We start from the raw sequence: 21,509 nt of genomic DNA, 5'->3' as shown, positions 1-21,509 counted from the left end.
GAGTAACGCCTGAATTTGTAGTGCAATAATCCTCCCCCTCACAAACAAATTGTCCATTGGTCGGTCTCAGCCCTGTAGTCTGAGGATATGATTGGTGACGCTTGAACTTGTCATTAGGCTATTCGCATAATCAACCTTCACTCATAATATTTAACATGAACATGTTGCTGATTGGATGATGTAATAAGGAAGTTAGACAACGAAGGAACACTATTGGTCGATGAGTTATCCGTTTCTTATGGGTGCTGAGGCGATTACAGTAGACCATTTTTTTCTTACAGCCCGCTAGAGGGAGCCATTCTCACTGAAACCTGACTAGATCACGTCATGTGAAGTGACTACTATTGGGGTTGATTTCAGAAACAGTGGAGCCCTACACATTATAATAGTTGTAGGTCAATAACTAGTCTAGCATGATAACAATGCCATTGCAATGATCTAAGTTTAATCTATATCAACACTGTTTTTTTTTACCAAAGAACTGGGTGAAACCTGAGATGGTTTAAATTATTCAAAGTTCAGCTCCCAGAAATAGTCTAAAGGTATCATCATCTACATCAGCCTAAACATTTTCTGGCTTGGTGTGTCTTTCTTTGAATCACTTGGTTGAGGAAAATGAGACAAGAGTCTTTATTTAGAAACACTGGTCCAAGAGTTTATTTAGCAAGAAACCAACATGACTTCTGCAATGGAATGCAAACCCTCTCCGAGACAGGACAGGACGGCAAACTGGCTTAACAGCTCCTGTATAAAATCTGAGACGAACACCATGAACGACAGAGAAGTAAAAACATTCACACAACATTCACAACAACAACAAAAGAAAAAAAAAGTCTAGTTCTGACTTCAGAGTCACAGCACTAGAAGAGCTACTGGAGAGCAGGAAAGGGGGGGGGGGGGGGTCGAGAGAGAGAGAGGATTTACAATGGGACATACAAAACAGCCCAGAACAACATTGAGCAAGGCTCCACATCAGAGATTCAGCTTCCAACTATCCGTCAGAGTAATTTCAGCTTCTAACTATCCTTCAGAGTAATTTCAGCTTCTAACTATACGTCAGAGTCATTTCACCGTTTCAAACATGTGACTGAATTCCCCCCACCAAATACACAGATGGAAGTTTTTTTTTTTTTAAGACTGCACAATGCAAACTGATTTTTAACTGATTTTTTTTGTTGCTCTTCAAACTTCAACTAGTGGTTCAAAACACCCAATTTCAAGGACAGTGGGTCAAAGAATTTAGCTAGGTAATATCATTTCTCCACATAAGGATGGAGATCAATTTTTTCACTTTTCTTTTATCTTTCTACCCTTTTATTTTGTTGGATTGTCCAGGACTGTGTGGTTGTGAGGGAAAGCACCTATTCAGGACTGCTCCTCTAGGGGGCAACGTCTGCAACAGTTCAGCAGACGCCTGGCGATCGCCATGGCTGCCGCTGGCCCCTACAGATGCAGCATGAGGGAAAACATCTCTGAAGCTCGACTCCTCGCGGGTAGTGAGCTGCGTCTCGGACAGCTGTCGACCCTGGAGCGGTTCTACACCAGATCTGAGGCGGAACCCAGAGTACGCAGCTCCACAGGGTGACCCAGTGCCCGTCTTACAGTGCCCGTCTTACAACGCCCCCCGTCCCCACCCCAAGCTGCAGAGGTTGGAGTACTGCTTCACAGAGATGCCGCTGCTGCAGGGAGAGGGCCAGAGATGGAGCTGCTGCAGGACTCTGGTCAGCTGGACGCAAGGATGCAACACTAAACTACAGATGGGAGAGGAGAGCTGCCGGCTGCCTGACCGTGGGACGGAGCTGCTTCAGCCAGAGAGTTCGGCTCATGGTCTGTTACACCAGGCAGAGATGCATTGCCACGCCGGGGTTGGCAGAGTGGAGAGAGTTGTAGGCTGGTTGGCTGTACACAGCCGGTGACGGCTCCTCCTGGCTGTCAGCTGGAGGCTCTGCACAACAGCAGCTTTGGGCCAACAGTCGACAGAGTGATACTTTGGGCTGCTAGGTAATCTGTTGGATTGGCGGGATATCTGAGTGCAACACTAAAAGATGAGAGAGGGCAGTCAACTGTAAACTTAACCTTGCCCTTTTATCTGAGTCGGAACCGTTTGGGACAGAGTGGCGCGGCAACATACCATGGTCAAAAGATGAGACGGATAAAGGGAGAGGGAGAGAGAGAGAGAGGGGGAGAAATATCACAGGCAGGCAGAGAAGCACAGAAACATGCTCAAAGAAAAAAAAAACAAGAGAAAAGAAAGAAAGCATGCATTGCTCTTGTCCATGTATGTCACACTTGAAAAATATTGTTAGTATTGTTAGCTTAACACCTCCACTATATATACGCGTATAGATTTATATATAAATATTTCAGGTTTGATCATTGCACGTGTACTATTTCTCTTTCCAGGAAATGTTTCAAACTGAGAGAATAGATTTATTTTTTAATTGATTTAAATATTGAAAGTAATTGGGTTAAAATGGATCAAAAGTAATCCAGAACATAACAGGCTGACCCAGGCGGCCCACACCCGATCCAGGCCGGACACGCCAAGGTGTCGGAGCGAGCTCGTTGGCATCGGGTAAATAAGTGGGTGGTTATGGGTACTGTAGATGAGCAACCAAATGTCAAGCAGGTGAACAGAAGAATGGGGCGCTCCAAGTGAAGGTGTGCTGGAGAGAGAGACAGAAGGATGGGGCGCTCCGAGTGAAGGTGCGCTGGAGAGAGAGACAGGTGGAGGACAGAAGGATGGGGCGCTCCGAATGAAGGTGCGCTGGAGAGAGAGGCAGACAGGTGGAGGACAGAAGGATGGGGCGCTCCGAATGAAGGTGCGCTGGAGAGAGAGACAGAAGGATGGGGCGCTCCGAGTGAAGGTGCGCTGGAGAGAGAGACAGGTGGAGGACAGAAGGATGGGGCGCTCCGAATGAAGGTGCGCTGGAGAGAGAGAGAGACAGGTGGAGGACAGAAGGATGGGGCGCTCCGAATGAAGGTGCGCTGGAGAGAGAGACAGACAGGTGGAGGACAGAAGGATGGGGCGCTCCGAATGAAGGTGCGCTGGAGAGAGAGAGAGAGACAGGTGGAGGACAGAAGGATGGGGCGCTCCGAATGAAGGTGCGCTGGAGAGAGAGACAGACAGGTGGAGGACACGGGCTGAAGACGGAGAGGATGGAGTCAGTGGAGGTTTGGGGCCCACTGTTTGGTCTGATTCGGTCCTTTTCACTCTATTTCGCCGTCATCATCTGGACGAACTCTGAAAGCAAACAAGAGCAGAAATATGTGAACAATCACACACACACACACACACACACACACTATCCTGGTTCACTCAATAACATTTAATTTCCTTTCTAAATCAACATAAATACAAGGTGATTCATTTTAAAAATAAAATCAATTTACCTGAAAGATAATCACTAAGGTTTGTATCATTAGGGTTAGCTTGGACACAGTTCAGTATAGCTTGGGTGCACAATAACAATACAACAACAACAACAATCTCCTCCTCAATGGAGGCACACGTAACAAAGTAAATATACACCAAGTGTTTGTTGAACAATGCCCAAACCACTGAGCTCCACTTAAGCACAAGCAAATGGCCTGACTAAAATTAGAGACGTGTGATGCTGCAAGGATAACAGACACACTCTCGCACACAAACCCACAGAACAGCTCTTCAGCAAAACACCGCCCTGAACGACAGGACCACAAGTATCTCATGAGTATCTCAGAGATGTACACAATAAAAAAATATCTGCCACCAACATATCTATAAAAACTATTTAAAATTCTATTGGGGTAGGAGTGAGGGCCATCACTGAGGATACACATAGGCATAGAACGCGTAGGAATGAAAATGTATTGTGTAGTGGGGAGCGGGGAGGGGCTTTGCCTGGAAAACAGCCCTACTACTGTTGTTATGCCCGGCAACTACCATTATCACAGGAACAAGAGTAGTCAGTGTCTCCAGCGCCAAACAAAGACCCAGCTGTGTACACATCAGATTAGATCAACACTCAGGATTTTGGGATTTCTCCATAAATCATGCCATGACTATGACAATCAGGCATTTCATCTGTGGTTGTTGTGTACAGGTCTTGACAGTAACCCTACGCTCTTCCACAGCGGGAGCTGGAGCCGTGGAGGTCAGCAGAGGCCAGCAGAGGTCAGAGGGATTAGGGCTGCCCACCTTCATAGTTGACCTGTCCGTCTCCGTCGATGTCGGCCTCCCGGATCATCTCATCCACCTCCTCATCAGTCAGCTTCTCACCCAGGTTGGTCATGACGTGACGCAGCTCTGCAGCGCTGATGTAGCCGTTACCATCCTGCAACACACACACACACACGTCAGCTGGAACAATCATGCCACCCACCGACTGCAAGCAGCTTAGCTAATTGTAAAACACATTAGTGTCATTATTACATCCTGCAGTAGGGGTTCAGCATGTGCGTGTCTTGTGCAGACGCCCTCAAAAGGTGCTGAATGACAACAACGCTCCCATTACTATACCCATTTTACAAAAAAAATAAAATACATAAAACACATTTTAAGCATTTCATTTTAAGCAGTTATAGTTCACAAGAAATCTGTCAATGAACTGCAATGAACGGGACACTACGATGACTATGGCTACAGATGCCAATTTGCTCAAGTATATCAAGAGAAATCAGCTCACTGTGAGCATTGAGTTAGTTAAGTTTGTAACATGGGACCAAAACTTGACGTGTTAGGTCTATATTTGTGTTCAGCGTATATTACAGTATGTCATCAACTCATTAGCAACTTACCAGCTCTGTTAGGAATCAGAAGAGCACACACTGAATGATTCATATTCTTTTAAAGCTATTTATGGGCATTAACACTTGCAGGTGTTAAACACATTTTTACTGCACGTCACCCTGAGCAGTGCTGGCGGTGCTGTACCTTGTCAAACACGCGGAAGGCTTCCCTGATCTCTTCCTCGCTGTCTGTATCCTTCATCTTCCTCGCCATCATGGTGAGGAACTCTGGGAAGTCAATGGTGCCGTTCCCTGATGGCCGGGTGACGTGTTCAAACACAGGTCAAAGGTTAGAAAGGGAAGGGTTGCACAGCATGGCTCATTGCATTATGGTTGTTAAAAAGTGTGCGTCTGTCTGCATGCACGTGAGTCTTTGAAAAAGTGAGAGGGCTGCATGTGAACATTTCAGACTATGTCGGTATCTATCTGTCTGTGGTGTCTATGCATTAGGAGTTGAGTAGAAGTGTGTGTGTAAGTGTGTGCATGCATTTGAATGACAGTACATTTTGTGTTTCTGTACGTTCATGGTGTGTGTGTGTGTGTGTGTGTGTGTGTGTGTGTGTCAGAATTGGAAATGAGTACCCTCCACTGGCCAAATGTGGGTGAATTTGCTCAACCTACCAGCCACGGTGGTGAGTAAACAACGGGGCATTTAACAAACAACTGACGTGATTTAATCTTTCTGTGAAAAACTCAACTCAATCGTTAAGCAGTCTGCCTAAATAGAGTATTCAGTTATTAGCGTATGCAGCCGCTGTCAAGTCAGTTTCAGACCAGTTACATTGCGTATGCGCTTTGGGCAGCAGTGAAGTTCATCCTGATGACTAGGGATGCACGATACCACTTTTTTACAAACCGATACGAGTACGAGTATTTTTATTTGTGTACTTGCCGATACCGAGTACCGATACCGATACTTCTTAGATTTGGTCTCCATGAAAGTGCAATTAATTTGGAGGCAGATTTTATTTTATCCTCTGCAGATTATGTCAAGCCTATAGTACAAAATTAACAGAAGGCTATCCCAAGCCAAAAAATAAACAGAGCTTTCTCGTTTTAACACACAAAAAAAGCCTTCAAACAGACAATATCATCACATTAGACAAAATGCAAATATAACCAGATAAAGGCAATTCAATTTGCTGCATAGTTAACAACACAGTCTGCTTAACAAAAAGTGAACAGAACTATTACTGGATTAGCACAAGAGCACATTTCAGTTACAAAAGGATCAGAAGAATCTCCTGCTCAAGTACACAAACAATCACTTAACCTATGTGGCACAGTCTTCCTCTCTCTCTCTCTCTGTGTGTGCGTGCGCGTTTTTTTCTTTTGCAAGACGTCAGTTGAGATTGGTTGCTTCGGTCTTGCGCCACTAGCATCAGTGAACTCTGTGTACTTAGCACTATGGTGCGTCTTCAGATGTTTAATCAAATTGCTTGTGTTAAACAGAGTACTTTCCTTTCCGCCCCTCGACACCGTAGCAGTGCAGATCTTACACTGTGCCTTACTCCTGTCGTCGTCATTTATCTTAAAATGAGCCCAAATCGCCGTTAAGGCAGCACAACAGAATTGCTAATTGCTAACGAGATGCTAGCAGCTAAATTTAGCGAAACCTGTATACTGAAATACTTTGACACTATGACAAACTTTCCTAACACAGTCAAACATTAAGCAAATGCAACACAAGACGGCAAATAAGCTACTTACTAGTCTGGCAGAGAATGGTAGGACAGGTAGGACAATAAATCACATTTTGTGTCAGCATAGCCCAGCCAGTTTGATGCAGTGAAATACTGATGAGTGGTATCGGTGCTTGGTATCGGCAATTCAACAATGACCTACGAGTACGAGTATTTTAACGAAGTATCGGCACCGATACCGATACTGGAATCGGTATCGGTGCATCCCTACTGATGACAGTTTGAATTTGGCAAATATAATTCCAAGACTACATTTTTTCTTCATCATTTCCAATGAATGTGTGAAATAAAACTAAAATAAAACCATGCAGTAGTGTAATTTGATTGTCTGTTGATATATTAACAACATTTCCCCAGAATTGTGGACTAACTCAAAGCCACTGGTCTGAAACTGCTGGTCTAAAGCTGCAGCTCTGCAGTCAGACCCTTCTCGACTATTTTAACGATGAGTTGCAAGTGTAAAGTCGAGACATCTCGAGTTGACAAACAAAAAGTTAAAAAAGGTGATTTTTTCAATGAGAAGTCGAGAAAAGTCAGCAGTTGGAAGTTCCATGACTGGCTGGCTACTCTCATCGAAAACTAACCAATGATTTTCCCCCACTAGCAGCAAAACACTTTGGCCAGCAGCAAGACAAACCGGTTTATTGTGGGCGCAAAAATGTTTTTAATCCGAGGCCATCAAGGACCACGAGGAGGTGATCTGCATCAGACTAGGAATGTCTGCTCTGCAGAAAACGGCTGAATTGAGGGGACACTCTCAAGCCTGAAAACAGCCCAAAAAGAGAAGCTGAATGTTCGCTTCAGAAGTGCACACGCCACATTGTGCCCATTTTGTTTCTGTGCATTTGAAGAGTGTGTGTGTGTGTGTGAGAGAGAGGAGAGAGATAATAATTATTATTATTATTATTTTTTTTTTTTTTAAACTAGTAGCTAGTAGAATTTAGAAGCCACTTGTGGCTGGTGGAAGAAGAAGTTGATTTCCAACACTGGTGTGTGTGTGTGTGTGTGTGTGTGTGTGTGTCCCATGCTCACCGTCAGCATCCACCTCGTTGATCATGTCCTGCAGCTCCGCCTCAGTGGGGTTCTGCCCCAGTGAGCGCATGACTGTGCCCAGCTCTTTGGTGGTGATGGTGCCGTCACCATCCTTATCGAACAGAGAGAACGCCTCCTTAAACTCTGACAGATAGAAAAACAACCAATACAACCTCTTTTAGTACAGATAGGGGTTTAAGACTGGTGGACAATGGTAACAGACACCTCAAACCTGTCTACTTACCAGCAATCTGCTCTTCTGTCAACTGATCTGCCTGTAAAAAAAAAGTCCAAACCAGTGAATTAGCCAAAGTCAACTGCTGACCAATGAGCATTAGTCACTGTTTACCAACTGCTGGACAAATAACTTGAAATTAAGCTCATATCAATCACTTAATTTAAACAAGCGTTACGAGTTAATATAACCTTGCCATTGCAACACCTGTAAAGAATGACGCAGCTGAGCAACAGCTCAATAGCGATAAATTGGCATGGCCGATAATGTATGAGGGATTTCGGGAGATAGCAATCAAATGTCACATCTTACTTGATTTTCCCTAAAAAATAGCTGGCTGGCATGATTGCTCAAATACTCGTTGCGTTATAGGATTCGATCATTGACGCGAAGTCTAAAATTAGTCCGCCTTGCACCACATTTGCCGCAATACTGGACCAGTAAGTGAAAGCGCCCTAGAAACGTGCCCACTGCATTACAGCTAGCTCATAACGTGGTTAGGAAAGTCCCCTACTGAGATGCTGAACAGGTTAGGGGAGAAGTCATCAGTAGCAATATAACTTACAATCACTTCTATTGGACAAGAGGTAACGTACTGTTTCTTTATGGCGCAGAAGTTCATCGACATACAACTTCACCGCCGGCTGAATGCTACCAACAACCAATTGCCAGGATGGAAACTTAGTGTTTCTACAGCTAGTTAATTATAACGAACCTGACAATAGCGGTTCGTTTACAGAACAGTAAGCAAACAGTTAACCACCAATGCAAAAATGCCAGTGCTAGCTAAATTAATTTCGTTGGCAAAGAGGCTTCCCGGACACGACTGGATACCTCGATCACTAAATACTAGTAAGATAAACCTAATCCATCCATGCAGACTCTCTCTAGAGTGGTCTTATAACGGATGCAGTACCAACAAAGGTTAACTTTCAGTGTCTCAAAAACTGACACTGACAGGTGTGTTCAACATGGTTATAACAAGGTAACTTAATGAATGTAATGACCAGCTAACGATAACGTTACATCCAGAGTAACCTGGCTTTGTAGTCCACGAGTACATGCACATTTCCATCTTTAAGTTAATACACTCTCTCCTCATCGTAAAAAACGTGTTTACCCAATTGTTTACCTAGATAACGTTTGAGTTAATAATACTTGGGTGCGCCCAATGCTGAACGGAAAGCTAAGTTGGCTAGCTAGACACCTAGCTGACTAGCTACACTGCTTGAGAGGGTGTCTATTTTTACAAGCGCACCCCTCGCTAGCAGGCTAGCTAGCGACATCACACGCTAAATGGATGCATTGGTTTTCCCTGCTGATCAAAAATACCACATATAACGCTAAAGCCTACGCTAATGTTAACAGTGTACGATGACGCTTTGTAAAAGTACATTTGTAAAATATGTAATGTAATGCAAAGTTGGCGATGCTAAGAGTGTTAGCCATATTTATATTTAGCAAGATATCGCTAGCTAGCTAACTGTCATAGCTTACATTAATATCAGCGTCTCAGAATGATAACTCTGAATGAGACCTAATACCTCATCCACATCGTTCGACTTGATAGCGATCGATTTCACTTTACAACAGCAAACATCTACTTACCATTGTAAGATTTGTGTGCTCTTCTAGGTAGCTTGTTTTAAAATTGAATTGTTTGAGTGCTGATCAACCTCCGTAGAAAGCAACGACTGCCTCGCGCCTACTGATGCCCTGCGTCTCCGTCGTTGTATCCCTCCGCGATGGTTGTTGGGTTTCAAGCGCGACGTCGCACTCCCTGACAACCTGGCTGTCACAACGGTGTCCCTGCGCCAAGACCACACATAAAAGAGGTAAAATGGACAATGTTTGTTTATCATCCTAATACAGCTTTGAGTAAATATCAAATATTCTTTCCTGAAAAAATAGTAACATAAGACAACATGGTATTTTCTTACTTTGTTTCAATGAAACACTTACTTACAAGTTTGAATGAACCAGCTGGGCGGTTTATAACTTGACAGATTCAGATTCCGTTTACCATGTGACCACACGAACGAGATTCGATTGGTTTCCGGCCACCTGCAATGCGTCAGGGAGTCCTTTTTGAGAGGGAGATCTTAAAGGAACAGTATATAGAGTTACATGAGTAGAACTTTGTAGTGGTGAAGATATTCCAGTCCGTTCGTTTGTCATTTATTTTGTAATGTCAGAGCATTTAATGAACTCAACATAACACCAAGGTTTTAATAGATATCAGCGCCATATTAGATATTTTACCACTGTAAATGAAAGGCATTAGGTTGTCTATTGTTGGGCTACTTTAATCATTAAGCCCATCAGTCATCAGCAAAAAAAACATTGAGTGGTGCTGGCCTGAATTATACCCTTGCAGAAACTGTTGTACAATGAGAGAGGACAGTCTGTCCCATCAGCACCTCGCGCACTGCTCATCGTCACCAGGGTACAACATGGCTGCGCTGACCCCAATTAGATGCCCGGAACAGGAGATAGATGGATCTGAGCAGCGGAGAACCATCCCATCCCAGCCCAGCGGACTTGTGGGAGCAGGGGCTGACAGTGAGAACCCTTAGGAATAACCGACACAGAAAAGAGGGCCAGTACACACCAGAGGAGGAGGAGAAAGGCGATCCCGTAATTAGGGCCCTCAATGGTGCCACCGAGACAGGCTCAAGCCGATGGTCCGAGGATGGAGGGATGGACGGTGAGCAGATCTGATGTCTCTCAGGCCAGTGTCCATTACACCTCTGGAGTCCCCTCACACAAAACCCAGTAATGAATTCACACATAGCCAGACATGCACACACACACTGGCATTTAAAGTGTGTATGAGTGTAATGAGGCTGCTTCTCTCTGCCGCTCTTCCCTTTCTTCCTGCCCTCACTCGTTCTAGCTCAGAAACTGAACCAGTCGCAAGCAGATGCCACCCCCCCACCCTTTTTTTCTACTGGGTTCTTCAAGGTTTCCCCCTGTTCACCTATGTGCCTGCTCTAAGTGTTCAGGTCCATCACCTATGTGCCTGCTCTAAGGGTTCCATCACCTATGTGCCTGCTCTAAGGGTTCAGGTCTTGGGCTCTATGAAGCACCGTGGGAGAGGGGGGGGGGGGGAGACAGGGAAGAGATGCAGATTCTTGGCTGTCTGTGCAAAGTTTCCAGAAGGGTTAATGGCCATAAAACAAACTGTATGGAGTCAGTTTTATCAGCTAAATAAATTGAGTTATAAAGTTATACTGCAAGTCACTTCAGATAACAGCACCTGCTGAATGAATACAAGTGGATATAGGTTAACAGCCTCGGTTACAAAGAGAAGAGCAGATTGAGTGTTGACCCATAAAGTTTCATCATTGCTTGGGTGCAAATGATTTATTTATAAATATACATATGCAGTTATGCACCCAATGGAGCTCATAGACACCTGAGAATGTATAGGTTAGGGGTGCTTTGATAGCCCCCTTTACTCCCCAACTCTGGCTATTAGGCTTGAGAGAACAGACACTTAAATGATTCATACCCTTACAGGCTCACACACACACACAAACACACACTCGGAAGGGATCGACCATTGTTACGACCATGTAAAAAAAAAAAAAGTCAAGACCACATTTGAGTTGCTTCAGTTTATTTTCTCCATGACATTTCATGCTCTGTGGTTTTGATAGGAGAGGTCAACAGGATTGCATTAGAACACCAACATCCTAGATCACTGGGATCTTTACACTGCATGTTTCAGTTTGGGGACACACACACATGCCAGACAGATCACTTTGCATCCAATGTCCAGAATAAAAGACACAATGCAACAAGCACTAGAATATGCCTCATGGAGTAAATCTACAATGGAATGTACACAACTATACTCATCAGTACGTTTAACGTTTATAGATCTGGATGCATGCCACATTTGAGGTACCAGTGTTGGAACTGGGGACTGCTTTATAGTGTTGGTAGTGTGCATTTTTACGACATGTTTTCTTCAAGCATAATCTGATCAGTGTATAACGTGTTCAGTGCATTGAGCATCTTTTTTAAAAAGTTACATAAAACCAATAGTAACAGAATGCCCATTACAAATAAAATACAATTAAACTGCCAGGGTTTTAAATTAAAAAAAAAATAAATAAAAAAAACCTTTGAAATGGTTCTGGGTTAACACTAACCCAGGTAAGGGAACTGCAGCAGGGCAGCTTGGCCTGGGCCCAGCTCCAGACTTTGCAGGTCCACCAGATCTCCAGGCTTCAACACTTCGGGGTCTGTGCTGACCGTCACCTTGGCCTGCTCCGGCAGCTGAGCGTGCTCCAGCTTGAGGGTGGCCTTGTCGGGCCCCCAGTTGAAGGCGACCAGGTAGCGTTCGCTCTGGTCCCAGCTGCGCAGGTAGGCCAGTGTGGCGTTGTTGCTGTGGAGTGGTACGTACTCGCCGTGCAGCAGAGAACGCTCCTTCGCCCGCAGCTCGCTCAGGGACTTAAAGAATTTGCGCAGAGAGATACGCGCGTCCATCTCATCCTGAAGGCAGGAGAGAACAAAGGATGGGGTGAGACCAGAGGCAAGAGGTGACATTTAACACAAGCCCCATGGCCACACTTTACAGTCTGTAAGAGAGTCTGGCACAGATCTAGATTTAGGAAGACACTGCTCTTTGCCTTACCTTAGCAGTTCCATTCAATGTTTCTTCATCTTCAGGCGAGTACCAGATCATTTGCGGGAACTTGGTGTCCTAAAAAAAACAAAAAACAATACAGAATACTTTTACCACAGATGTATTAACGCGTTAACGTGCCCAGCCCTAATATATATATATATATAGACTTAATATATGATATATTAAGTCTATATATATTCTAACTCAATAGATCATGTCTCGGTCCATAGACTCTTACCGTATCCTCCAGACCGATCTCATCTCCGTAATTGAACACTGGTGTGCCAGGCAGTGTGAGCAGCAGCATCTGGTTAAACTTCACCAAGCTGGAGCCCACCAGTGATGCCAGGTGGCCCTGCTCCCGGTCGCCCACGTTCCATGCCAGCTTGGTCTGGTTCTGAGTGTCGTAGAGCTGCTGCACGGCGCTAGCAACCTGTGTGCCAGTCTTGCTGTTGGCACGAAGAACGCCAGAGAGCAGAAGGTCCACTCCAGAGCTGTTCAACAAGCTGCCCACCTCTGCAGGAGTGCTTTTCTCAGTCACACCAATGAGGACCCTTAAGAGAATGTACATGTCATTAGACGTGTCATTAGAAAAATCAATTCCAGCAATGACCACAAAAGAGCGGCAATTAGCTAAAAAGAGGACCAAGAAATTATCCACCAGATGGCAGCACTGAGCAGCACGTGATTTCACAATGTGCATTTTCATATGTTGTGTTCAGGTCTCGTGTGCTGGGCTAGTCCTCATGGTTCATTTGCTCACCTCCTTATTTCCTCAGTGGTGTTTTGGCCTTGAACAATCCCACGGATTTCCGCCCACGTCTCAGGAGCAATATCAGCGACACGCTCGAACCCAGAGAACTTGAAGCCATCCACTCCTTGCTTCTGCCAGCGAATCAGGGCCACCTAAAATGGAAGTCATGAGAAATCAGATGACTAGTTTTTCAAAACTAGAATGGAGTTTTGTTAAATAGATGGCTCTTTTATATGACACACACACAGCTCTGATGGAGGTGAGTGTTGTAAGGATCATACCTTCATTTTCTCAGCCACAGTCATCATGTTGTCGAACCAGCGGTTCTCCCCCAGGTAGTTGGGAGTCAAATCCAGAACCACATTGATGCCTGAGGAGGAAGCAGAGCAGTCAGGGAGGAGGTAGAAACAGATCATGAGCCCCATGAAACATCATAACACTGAGCCTCCAAAACCAAGACCACTGTTTTTAGATAGTTGTAATATTGTTGTGTTATATGTTGTTGTTGTGTTATATGTTGTCCCGTCGCACCAACAGGAGAAGCACTCCGCATTTCATTGTATGCGAATACAATGACAATAAGGGCTTTTCTATTCTAACCACTCATACAAATGATTATAATAATATTTTCCGAGCCTTTGGAATCACCCCCCCCCCCCCCCCCCCATCCCATGTTTAGAATTAAGCTTGTTGATCTAGACAGGTATATATTGAGAGAGACGGACATGCCACTCACTCTTTTTGTGTGCAACATCGATCAGCGCTTTGAACTGAGTCAGGTCCCCTGCTACGGACACAGTGTCCAAGTCCAGCTCCATCTCATTGTCTGCGGGGGCCTTGTGGATGGGTCCGACCACCAAGCCCTTCACCTTCAGCTGAGCAAGCGTATCAATCTTCTGCTTCAACCCTGTGGCATCAACAGACAAGAGAATAGTCAGGTTAGCTTCATTTTTTTCTACACCATTATTCAAAACAGACAAAATGACAACATTTGAAAATGCTAATCCCAAGAAAAGCCACATTGCTTAATTTGCATACCCCTTGATGTTGACAAACAAATGCATTTGTATATACCTTTACAAACTAAACATGACAAGGGTTTCAGAAGAGGGTATGTGAAGAGTGTGTGTGTGTGTGTGTGTGTGTGTGTGTGTGTGTGTGTGTATGTATGTATGTATGTGGGGGGGGGGGGGGTTCAACAGCCCCAAGGCTGACTCATGCCAGAGCTGAGCACATGTGCACACGTGTGACATCAGCATCTGGGAAGCAGCCCAAGGCAATCAGTGCTGAGATCAGAAAAACACGAGGTACCACCACCACCACCACCACCACCACCCCCCCCCCCCCCCCCACACACACACACGCGCGCGCCTCATCAGATGCTCTGTGGTTTAGTTGGTTACCGTCAAGGTTCTCAGAGAAGGCCGCCACATCGCCAATTTCGTACAGTGGTCCTTGATTCCACCAGTTCATCTCTGGGAGCGGTTTGCAGCGAGGAGCCTGGATGATTATGCCGACGGCCCCGGCCAGCATCCCCAACCAACCCAGCCAGAACAGGATGAGCAGGGCCCAGCGAGTCCGCACCCATCTGCGGGACGGAGAACCATGCCGAGTATTAACATTGTTAGCATTCCCAACATTCAGATAATTTAAGCGTTTAGTGTTATATTATTAAACAATTCTTTTTGAGATCGTAAGCTTACCCAGGAGTGCCTGCCACTTTAAGGAGCTCCTCTTTTGACAGCCCGGTGAATTTAGTCTCCGTATCATCGGCAATCTTCACCTTCACAATGCCGTTTGTCTCTGTGCCGGTCGGAGAGGTGGCCTCTCCGTTACCTGCCTCTCCGGCAGTCATCGGCTGTTTCTCCTGCTCCACTTCGTTCAGCTCCACATCTTTCATATCCACTTCGGTACCCATTTTCGCTGTCGTCGTGTGTCAGGCTAAAATGCAAATGGCGCAAAGACACGTTGGTTAAATAAGGAAGCCGGCCTCCGCAGCGTAGTAAGCAGGAGCTGGCAACTGTACGATACAATTGCATCAGCAATAGTGACGAAAATGAGAAGGTGAAGTCACATGTCATAAAATACGGTGATGGATGGTTGATGGATGGTTATTTAACCTAACAATAGCTTAAAACGAAACAGAATAATGTAGCCATTCTGAAATAAGCATTTATGGACTACAACACTGGATCCAATTAACAAAAGCACAAATATTACAATCTAACATTGACCTACTCCTCTAATCAGGACATATGCTTTCGATTTACGACAGGTCAGCAAACGTAAATGGGTTGCTTGCGAATGAATGAATGAAAATATTACATTTTAGATACAAAGATGCTACCAATAAGGTCATGAAAGCGCGTATTGCGGCAAAAAACCGGATTAGTCCAGTACAACTGATTCGCCTGAGCAAGCTTACAAATAACAGCTATGGCCTGGATGGAAACACGTTGAAATAGAAAAAAGATTAAATTATATTAAACTAAATAACCACAATAATTCACACACGTAAATGCCTTAAAATAGCTTAGAGCCGCCAAGTAAATAGGCCACGGACTATAGTGCTATTAGAATTAGCGGTCCACACAAAATCCTTTAAGAACAGCTTGACAGGATGTCAAACGCATGCAGAAAAAGAGCGGAATGGATATATTGTAGAAATTAGTATTACCTTTTTAACAGCAAATTAAAAACCCGTAGAGCGATATTCAAACACGTTATATCCCTGTGCGTTCTCTTTTAGTCTGTATCCCTCAGCATCAATGTCTGACGGCTTTTTATACTAAGCAGCAGACCAAACAAGGCTTCGATCGCCTCCCATGTTTAAGGTGGAGTTGATATTTCACTAAAATATTTGTAGAGGTTGTATTTCCATTTCTCATTACAAACGTCATTGATGTTATGTCAGTTTGATTATAGTGGGATAGCCGGGTCTGCTGTGTGGTAGACGTGTGAAAAGCTTTTCATCACACTGAATAGAAGCTTTCGCTGAGGGTGAGGACAGTCCACCTTAACAGTCCTCCTCATACGTTTTCACGAGTTGGCAAGTATGTCATAAACAAGTTGGGAGATAGGCTACCGAACAGTGTATTTTCTAAGAGAGAACAACCCCGAAACATAGGCTAAAACTTTTACAGTAAACAAATTGGCTACCTCTTACATGTAAACTCAATTACAGAGCTCCCATCAGAGCTCATCCGGTGTGTTATTATATAACTGGCACTTGAAGAGTTGTGAAATTAGGAATATGTTAATAAAGCTGATCCTATGTATCTGTAAAACGGATAACTTGGGCAATACCTCTAAGACCATGATATTATTCTCACACTGACATTATTCATCACAGTTTGTTGTACGAAATACATTTAAGCGGTAAAAGCTACCCAAATCAACGAGAAGACAAAGCCTCAACAACAGACTGGGGAGAAGACTATACCTAACCTTTCACCCAGTAAATGTTGGGGCACTTCAGCACTTACACCTATGGATTTTGATCAGCTTTTCCATGCATATATTTTATGACTTGTAATTTCTTGTTAAAACATTTTGTGCATCGATGGGAAATTGAGCAAGTTAATTACATGACTTAGGGCTAAGAAATCAACCTATGTAACATATATCTCTCCTCATTATTTACATGGGTTATTGGAAATCTTTGGGAATCTACACATAGTTTCGATACAAGACACCACTGTAGAGTTGTAATGGAATTTAATAAGAAAGAACTGTGAGAATGTGTGTGTGTTTGGAATCCTTTGTGCTCCCTATCTCAAGCACAGGAAGACTCCACATCTGTGTTGTTGAACTTTGACCCATTAAGCTACCTCTCCAGCCCAAAGAGGAGAGAGTTCTCTGTACTGTATGGAGCACACAGTCAGGGTAGTGATGGGATGGGGAAACTCAGACATGACTGAGACATAGAAATACTGTTAGTCATGCATGTGAGAGGTGGTGACTGGGTCAGGAGACACACAGGTCTCTCAAAAATATATAAGTTAAAAGCAGTATATTAAAATACACACAATGCAGAAGGTGAAGTTTTATTTGAAAGATATCACACCAAATGTTAGTTTTTGTTTTACTGATATTTCCATGTTTTGGATGAAAAAAAAACAACATTTTTAAAATAAATATTAATGCTAATTTTCTAAGCTATGCCACTTGGGAAATACATTAAAATAAGGTGCAATCACAACCCAAATGGACCAAATTTCATATCTGTGAACCATCGAGGGAGCCAGGCCTGCGGAACACGTGCGCTCTATTTGGAAACTACACTGTAACCCGACTCCATCCGCAAGGGCAAACACGTGTGTAAGCCATGCTGTATATTTAGCAGCATATATCTAGGTTAGACGTACATATACATATGAGCGATATAAGGCAACATGCTGACTCTGTAGTCTGATGAACTACTTGTGAAGCCCCTGTCTCAGAGACAAAGACGTGGAGACGGAGTAAAACTCAGTGAACCACGCCTCTGGCCGGGAGAGGGGAGGCGAGAGGAGGCGTCTCCAGTATCATGTAAACAGCACGGCTGCAGCACATTGTGTCCCGTGCAGTTGTTTTGAAAAAGACAGTTGGTTCTCGGGGAGTTGTTTTTGCAGAGAAAAAAACATTTACACAACATGTAGGAACAGATCTGTCTAATGACATGGGGTAATTATGAATGATGAGTGATTTGATCAGGGTTTAAGGCTAAGGGTACTTTGAAGGGAGAACTGGTCTTCTGTGGGGAGATAACGAAATCTAATATACCCTTTTGTTCTGACGGTTTCATATAGATTCATCTATAGATACTCAAGATAAATGGCTTACTTTAGGGTGTCGACCATTGATCTTTACATTCCTTAAGTTCAGCTCATTATTGTCCTTTAATGGGTCATTTGACAGACAGAGAGACATTGTTGTCAATCAGTGACCTTTGGATCTGGAATGCCAGATTGTAATGCATTTAGGAATGCAAAGGAGCAGATTGATTGGATTCAAAGTGACAAACAACAAGCAAACGCCAAACGGGCAAACAAAAAAAAAACAGCGTCATCATCAACAACTTTTGCAATCTGTTCAGGTAGGAACCATTCTAATGCCTGGGATGGATATGGACAGTCCCAGACAACAGGAACCATTATAAAGCTAGTTATGGATGTGGACATGTCCCAGACAACAGGAACCATTATAAAGCTAGTTATGGATAATAGACATGACCCAGACAACAGGAACTATTGTAAAACTAGTTATGAATGTGGACATGTCCCAGACAACAGGGACCATTATAAAGCTAGTTATGAATCTGGACATGTCCCAGACAACAGGAACCATTGTTAAGCTAGTTATGGATGTGGACATGTCCCAGACAACAGGAACCATTGTAAAGCTAGTTATGGATGTGGACATGTCCCAGATGTAACCCTGATCTGGTGCTTATCCAGAATCCCTGTTGCAGACCCAGGCCCAAGGCAGGTCCCTGTCATAGTCCACATTTGGAATAGTTTTCCTGCTGCCGTTCTAGCTGTTCCAGCGCTCCTATCTGCTTTACACAGGTGGATATTTTAAGCACACTATAACACACCTTCTGCATAGAGACAAAACACACGCAGCCGTTACAAATGACAAAAGTTCTTGTCACTACAGATATAAACACTCATCACATGCCGAGCACAGGCTAAAATATGACTCTTCATATAAGAATGACATAGGCTATATACCATCCGCACATGCCAGACACTTGCAAACACATGTCTGGGAGGGCTTCTTGTAACAGACTCCTTGCTTGGCCCCCAGTTGTGCTCCCCTTTCCAGGAAGTCTGGCTTCAGCACGTGCCCCCACCAATACTCAGCAGCACATGCAGGGGGTGGGGCATCTTACTTAACAGGGACCAGGTCACACGTGGGGGTTAGTATGAACCCACAGATCTCTTGTGTGTAATGTAAATAGATAGACAGATAGATAGAGAGAGAGAGAGAGGGAAAGATAGATAGAAAGAGAGAGATAGATGATAGAGAGAGAGAGATAGATAGATAAAGAAAGAGAGATAGATAGAAAGAGAGAGAGAGGGAGAAAGATAAATAGATAGAGACAGATAGATTGATAGAGAGAGAGAGAAACAGACAGACAGAGGGAACTGACTAATTAAATAAGTGTCTGCTATTGTGAAATAGCATGGTTATACAACACTACCAGAAGCAGCAGTTTGAGAGAAATGGGTTGCGTTCATTGATCAATAAGAAGCACAAAAGTGCACACATGTACATACGTACACTATGTTTGTGCAAATAATCAACATGCAGTCAGTGATCAACATGTTGTCAACATGTCAACATGTCAGTCTCAAAAAAGGGTACCTGACGGTCAGCTAGTTGTTGTGTGGTTGTTTACATACATCACCAGTCCGGCCCCAGGCAATAAACATCCTGCTGGACCACTGGCATAGAGACCACGGCTGTTTAGAGGTATTGCATCAGTAGTGTCAGCATGACCAACAGCCAAGCCAAGCCAAGCCAATGCCCTTTACAGTGCTGGAGATAAAAACAGCAGGAGGTTGCCAGATCTCTGGGCAGAAGTGTACAAGCGGGTCAGTGACCTACCCATGGGGATTCCCTCCAAGGCAGGACCATAGCTGGATGTCTGTCTGGTCCGAGTGGCAGGGCCAAGGAGCGATGAGCCAGTGCTTAGACACCAGTGCAGAAGACACCAGGGCTAAGTCTTAAAACTGCTTGACAATCTTGCAAAAAAGGTCTCTAACGACACATAAACATAATAACCTAATCAAGAAACTGGGCCTCTGATTTTACAAAATCATGGACACTTCCATGATTCACCAAATTACAAAAAAAAGATTTAAAAAAGACTGGCCTTTGCAAAACAAATAGTATGTCCCACTGACCCCGAATTACTGGGAGAACTGGATCCTCTGTGATAAATGCCCTCTATACTTGCCTCTGGCCCCAGCAGCCAACATGACCAAGTACACACAGACAGCCGTGCACATGAAAAAGTGAAGTCTATCTCCACGCAGAACAACACAGGTACAGTCCTATCAACTACCGCACAGGACAATGAAAATGGATGTACATATTGTTGGTACACCTTGAATTCGTCCATTGTGTGTGATTTCAGTGAGGTACGTGCGTATGGTTTAATCCGCAACCTGCGTAAGCTAAATAGTCAGCCTCTCCTCCAAACAAACTGTATCTGAATTACATTAACAGTATTTACAGTCTATAGTGTTGGTAGGTGTCTGCAGTCTATAGTGTTGGTAGGTGTCTGCAGTGACTGTATATTGTTAACTGTTACTGCAGAGGTTGTAAACGCAATGCCTGGTGAGGCTTATAAGCCTTTGTTAATAACCTGAAATAAACAGATCATGTGAAATGTGGCCCTCACTCCAAACGGATTTTGTTTTAGCATTTACATTTTTTTCTACGATTTCTAACAGAGCAGATTAAGCAGGTTTCTTAGGCAGCGTGCCGGGCTTTCTCTGGGATCATTTTGACTTGGCCCTGAATCTACCATGCAAAACGCTGAGGGTTTGGTGGAGACTTCTCCCTGTGGGTTATGTAATTCTTCATCAGCTTTAGAATCACGCTCCTCAGCTTTCTGAGTCCCCTTTCACCTCGCTGACGACGGACTAGACACAAGTCATCTCTCCTCTTATCACACTCGCCAGCTTACACACAGACACACACAGACACCCCCCCCCCCACACACACACACACACACAAACACACACACACACAGACACACAAACACACACAGCCTAATCTATTCCCCGTTCATTGCTATCCAGACATAGACTTAGAAAACTTTAACGTCCTCCGAGAGGCAGTTTGTGGTACAGCACAGAACACATAGACCATTAAAGGACATCAATCAACAGAAACTACAATAATAATCCAAATCATCTAGAAGCCATCATAACTGTCTTCACGATTGATGTTTTCCAGTATCTAGTGAATATTGATATAAACAAGGGAGCAGAAAATCCTACTCATTTGAGCAAGGCAGTGTTTGGACACCCTGCTGTTATCGGGCCCTTTCGTGTGTTAGAGCTCTCAAGCTTTTGCTGCATCACCTCCTCCTCTGTATCACCTCCTCCTCTGCAGGGCCAGACGTATATTGTTACATAAGGCTGGAGACAGCAGTGCAGAAATCTGTCTTAAATGTGGGAGAAAATGATTACAGGTTTCTAAACCAATCCAAGGCTGGCACTGAAAGTGTTGGACAGCTTGCAAAGATCTATCTGTGTGTCGTCTGTCTATTATCTGTGTGCTGTCTCTGTATTATCTGGATATTGTCCTGTACGTTGTCCTCCGAGAGTTAATTACCAAAGCCAGATTCCTTGTATGTGTAAATAAGGCTGAGTGAGT

The 21,509-nt window shown here is 44.1% G+C and overlaps 2 protein-coding genes across 2 annotated transcripts; both read right to left on the bottom strand.

The window, feature by feature from the left end:
- Nucleotides 1-633: 633 nt before the first annotated feature.
- Nucleotides 634-9,541, bottom strand: calm3b (calmodulin 3b (phosphorylase kinase, delta)). The gene is made up of 6 exons (XM_012840131.3): nt 9,349-9,541; nt 7,750-7,780; nt 7,506-7,649; nt 4,916-5,022; nt 4,181-4,316; nt 634-3,244 (listed from the first exon to the last, which is right to left on the bottom strand). The coding sequence occupies exons 1-6, from the start codon at nt 9,349-9,351 to the stop codon at nt 3,216-3,218; spliced, it is 450 nt and encodes a 149-aa protein (XP_012695585.1). The 5' UTR covers nt 9,352-9,541; the 3' UTR covers nt 634-3,215.
- A 1,804-nt stretch (nt 9,542-11,345) lies between these two features.
- On the bottom strand, nt 11,346-15,925 carry slc3a2b (solute carrier family 3 member 2b). The gene is made up of 9 exons (XM_012840128.3): nt 15,811-15,925; nt 14,837-15,074; nt 14,537-14,721; nt 13,870-14,040; nt 13,415-13,503; nt 13,143-13,285; nt 12,618-12,933; nt 12,386-12,454; nt 11,346-12,243 (listed from the first exon to the last, which is right to left on the bottom strand). Exons 2-9 carry the CDS (start codon nt 15,049-15,051, stop codon nt 11,896-11,898), a joined length of 1,536 nt encoding a protein of 511 aa, XP_012695582.2. The 5' UTR covers nt 15,052-15,074; nt 15,811-15,925; the 3' UTR covers nt 11,346-11,895.
- Between the last annotated feature and the right edge of the window lie 5,584 nt (nt 15,926-21,509).

Source organism: Clupea harengus, chromosome 8, assembly GCF_900700415.2.
Source record: "Clupea harengus chromosome 8, Ch_v2.0.2, whole genome shotgun sequence".
Taxonomy (NCBI): Eukaryota; Metazoa; Chordata; class Actinopteri; order Clupeiformes; family Clupeidae; genus Clupea; species Clupea harengus.
This window is presented reverse-complemented; position numbering and strand designations above follow the sequence as displayed.

Coding starts and splice junctions, on each gene's coding strand:
- calm3b (XM_012840131.3), bottom strand. Junction 7,650..7,749: donor GACAGAAGAGCAGATTGCTG/GTAAGTAGACAG, acceptor TCTATCTGTCAG/AGTTTAAGGAGGCGTTCTCT. Junction 4,317..4,915: donor CCTTCCGCGTGTTTGACAAG/GTACAGCACCGC, acceptor TGTGTGTTGCAG/GATGGTAACGGCTACATCAG.
- slc3a2b (XM_012840128.3), bottom strand. CDS start 15,051: ATGGGTACCGAAGTGGATATGAAAGATGTGGAGCTGAACGAAGTGGAG. Junction 13,286..13,414: donor CTGTGGCTGAGAAAATGAAG/GTATGATCCTTA, acceptor CTTCCATTTTAG/GTGGCCCTGATTCGCTGGCA. Junction 12,455..12,617: donor AGATCGGTCTGGAGGATACG/GTAAGAGTCTAT, acceptor TGTTTTTTTTAG/GACACCAAGTTCCCGCAAAT.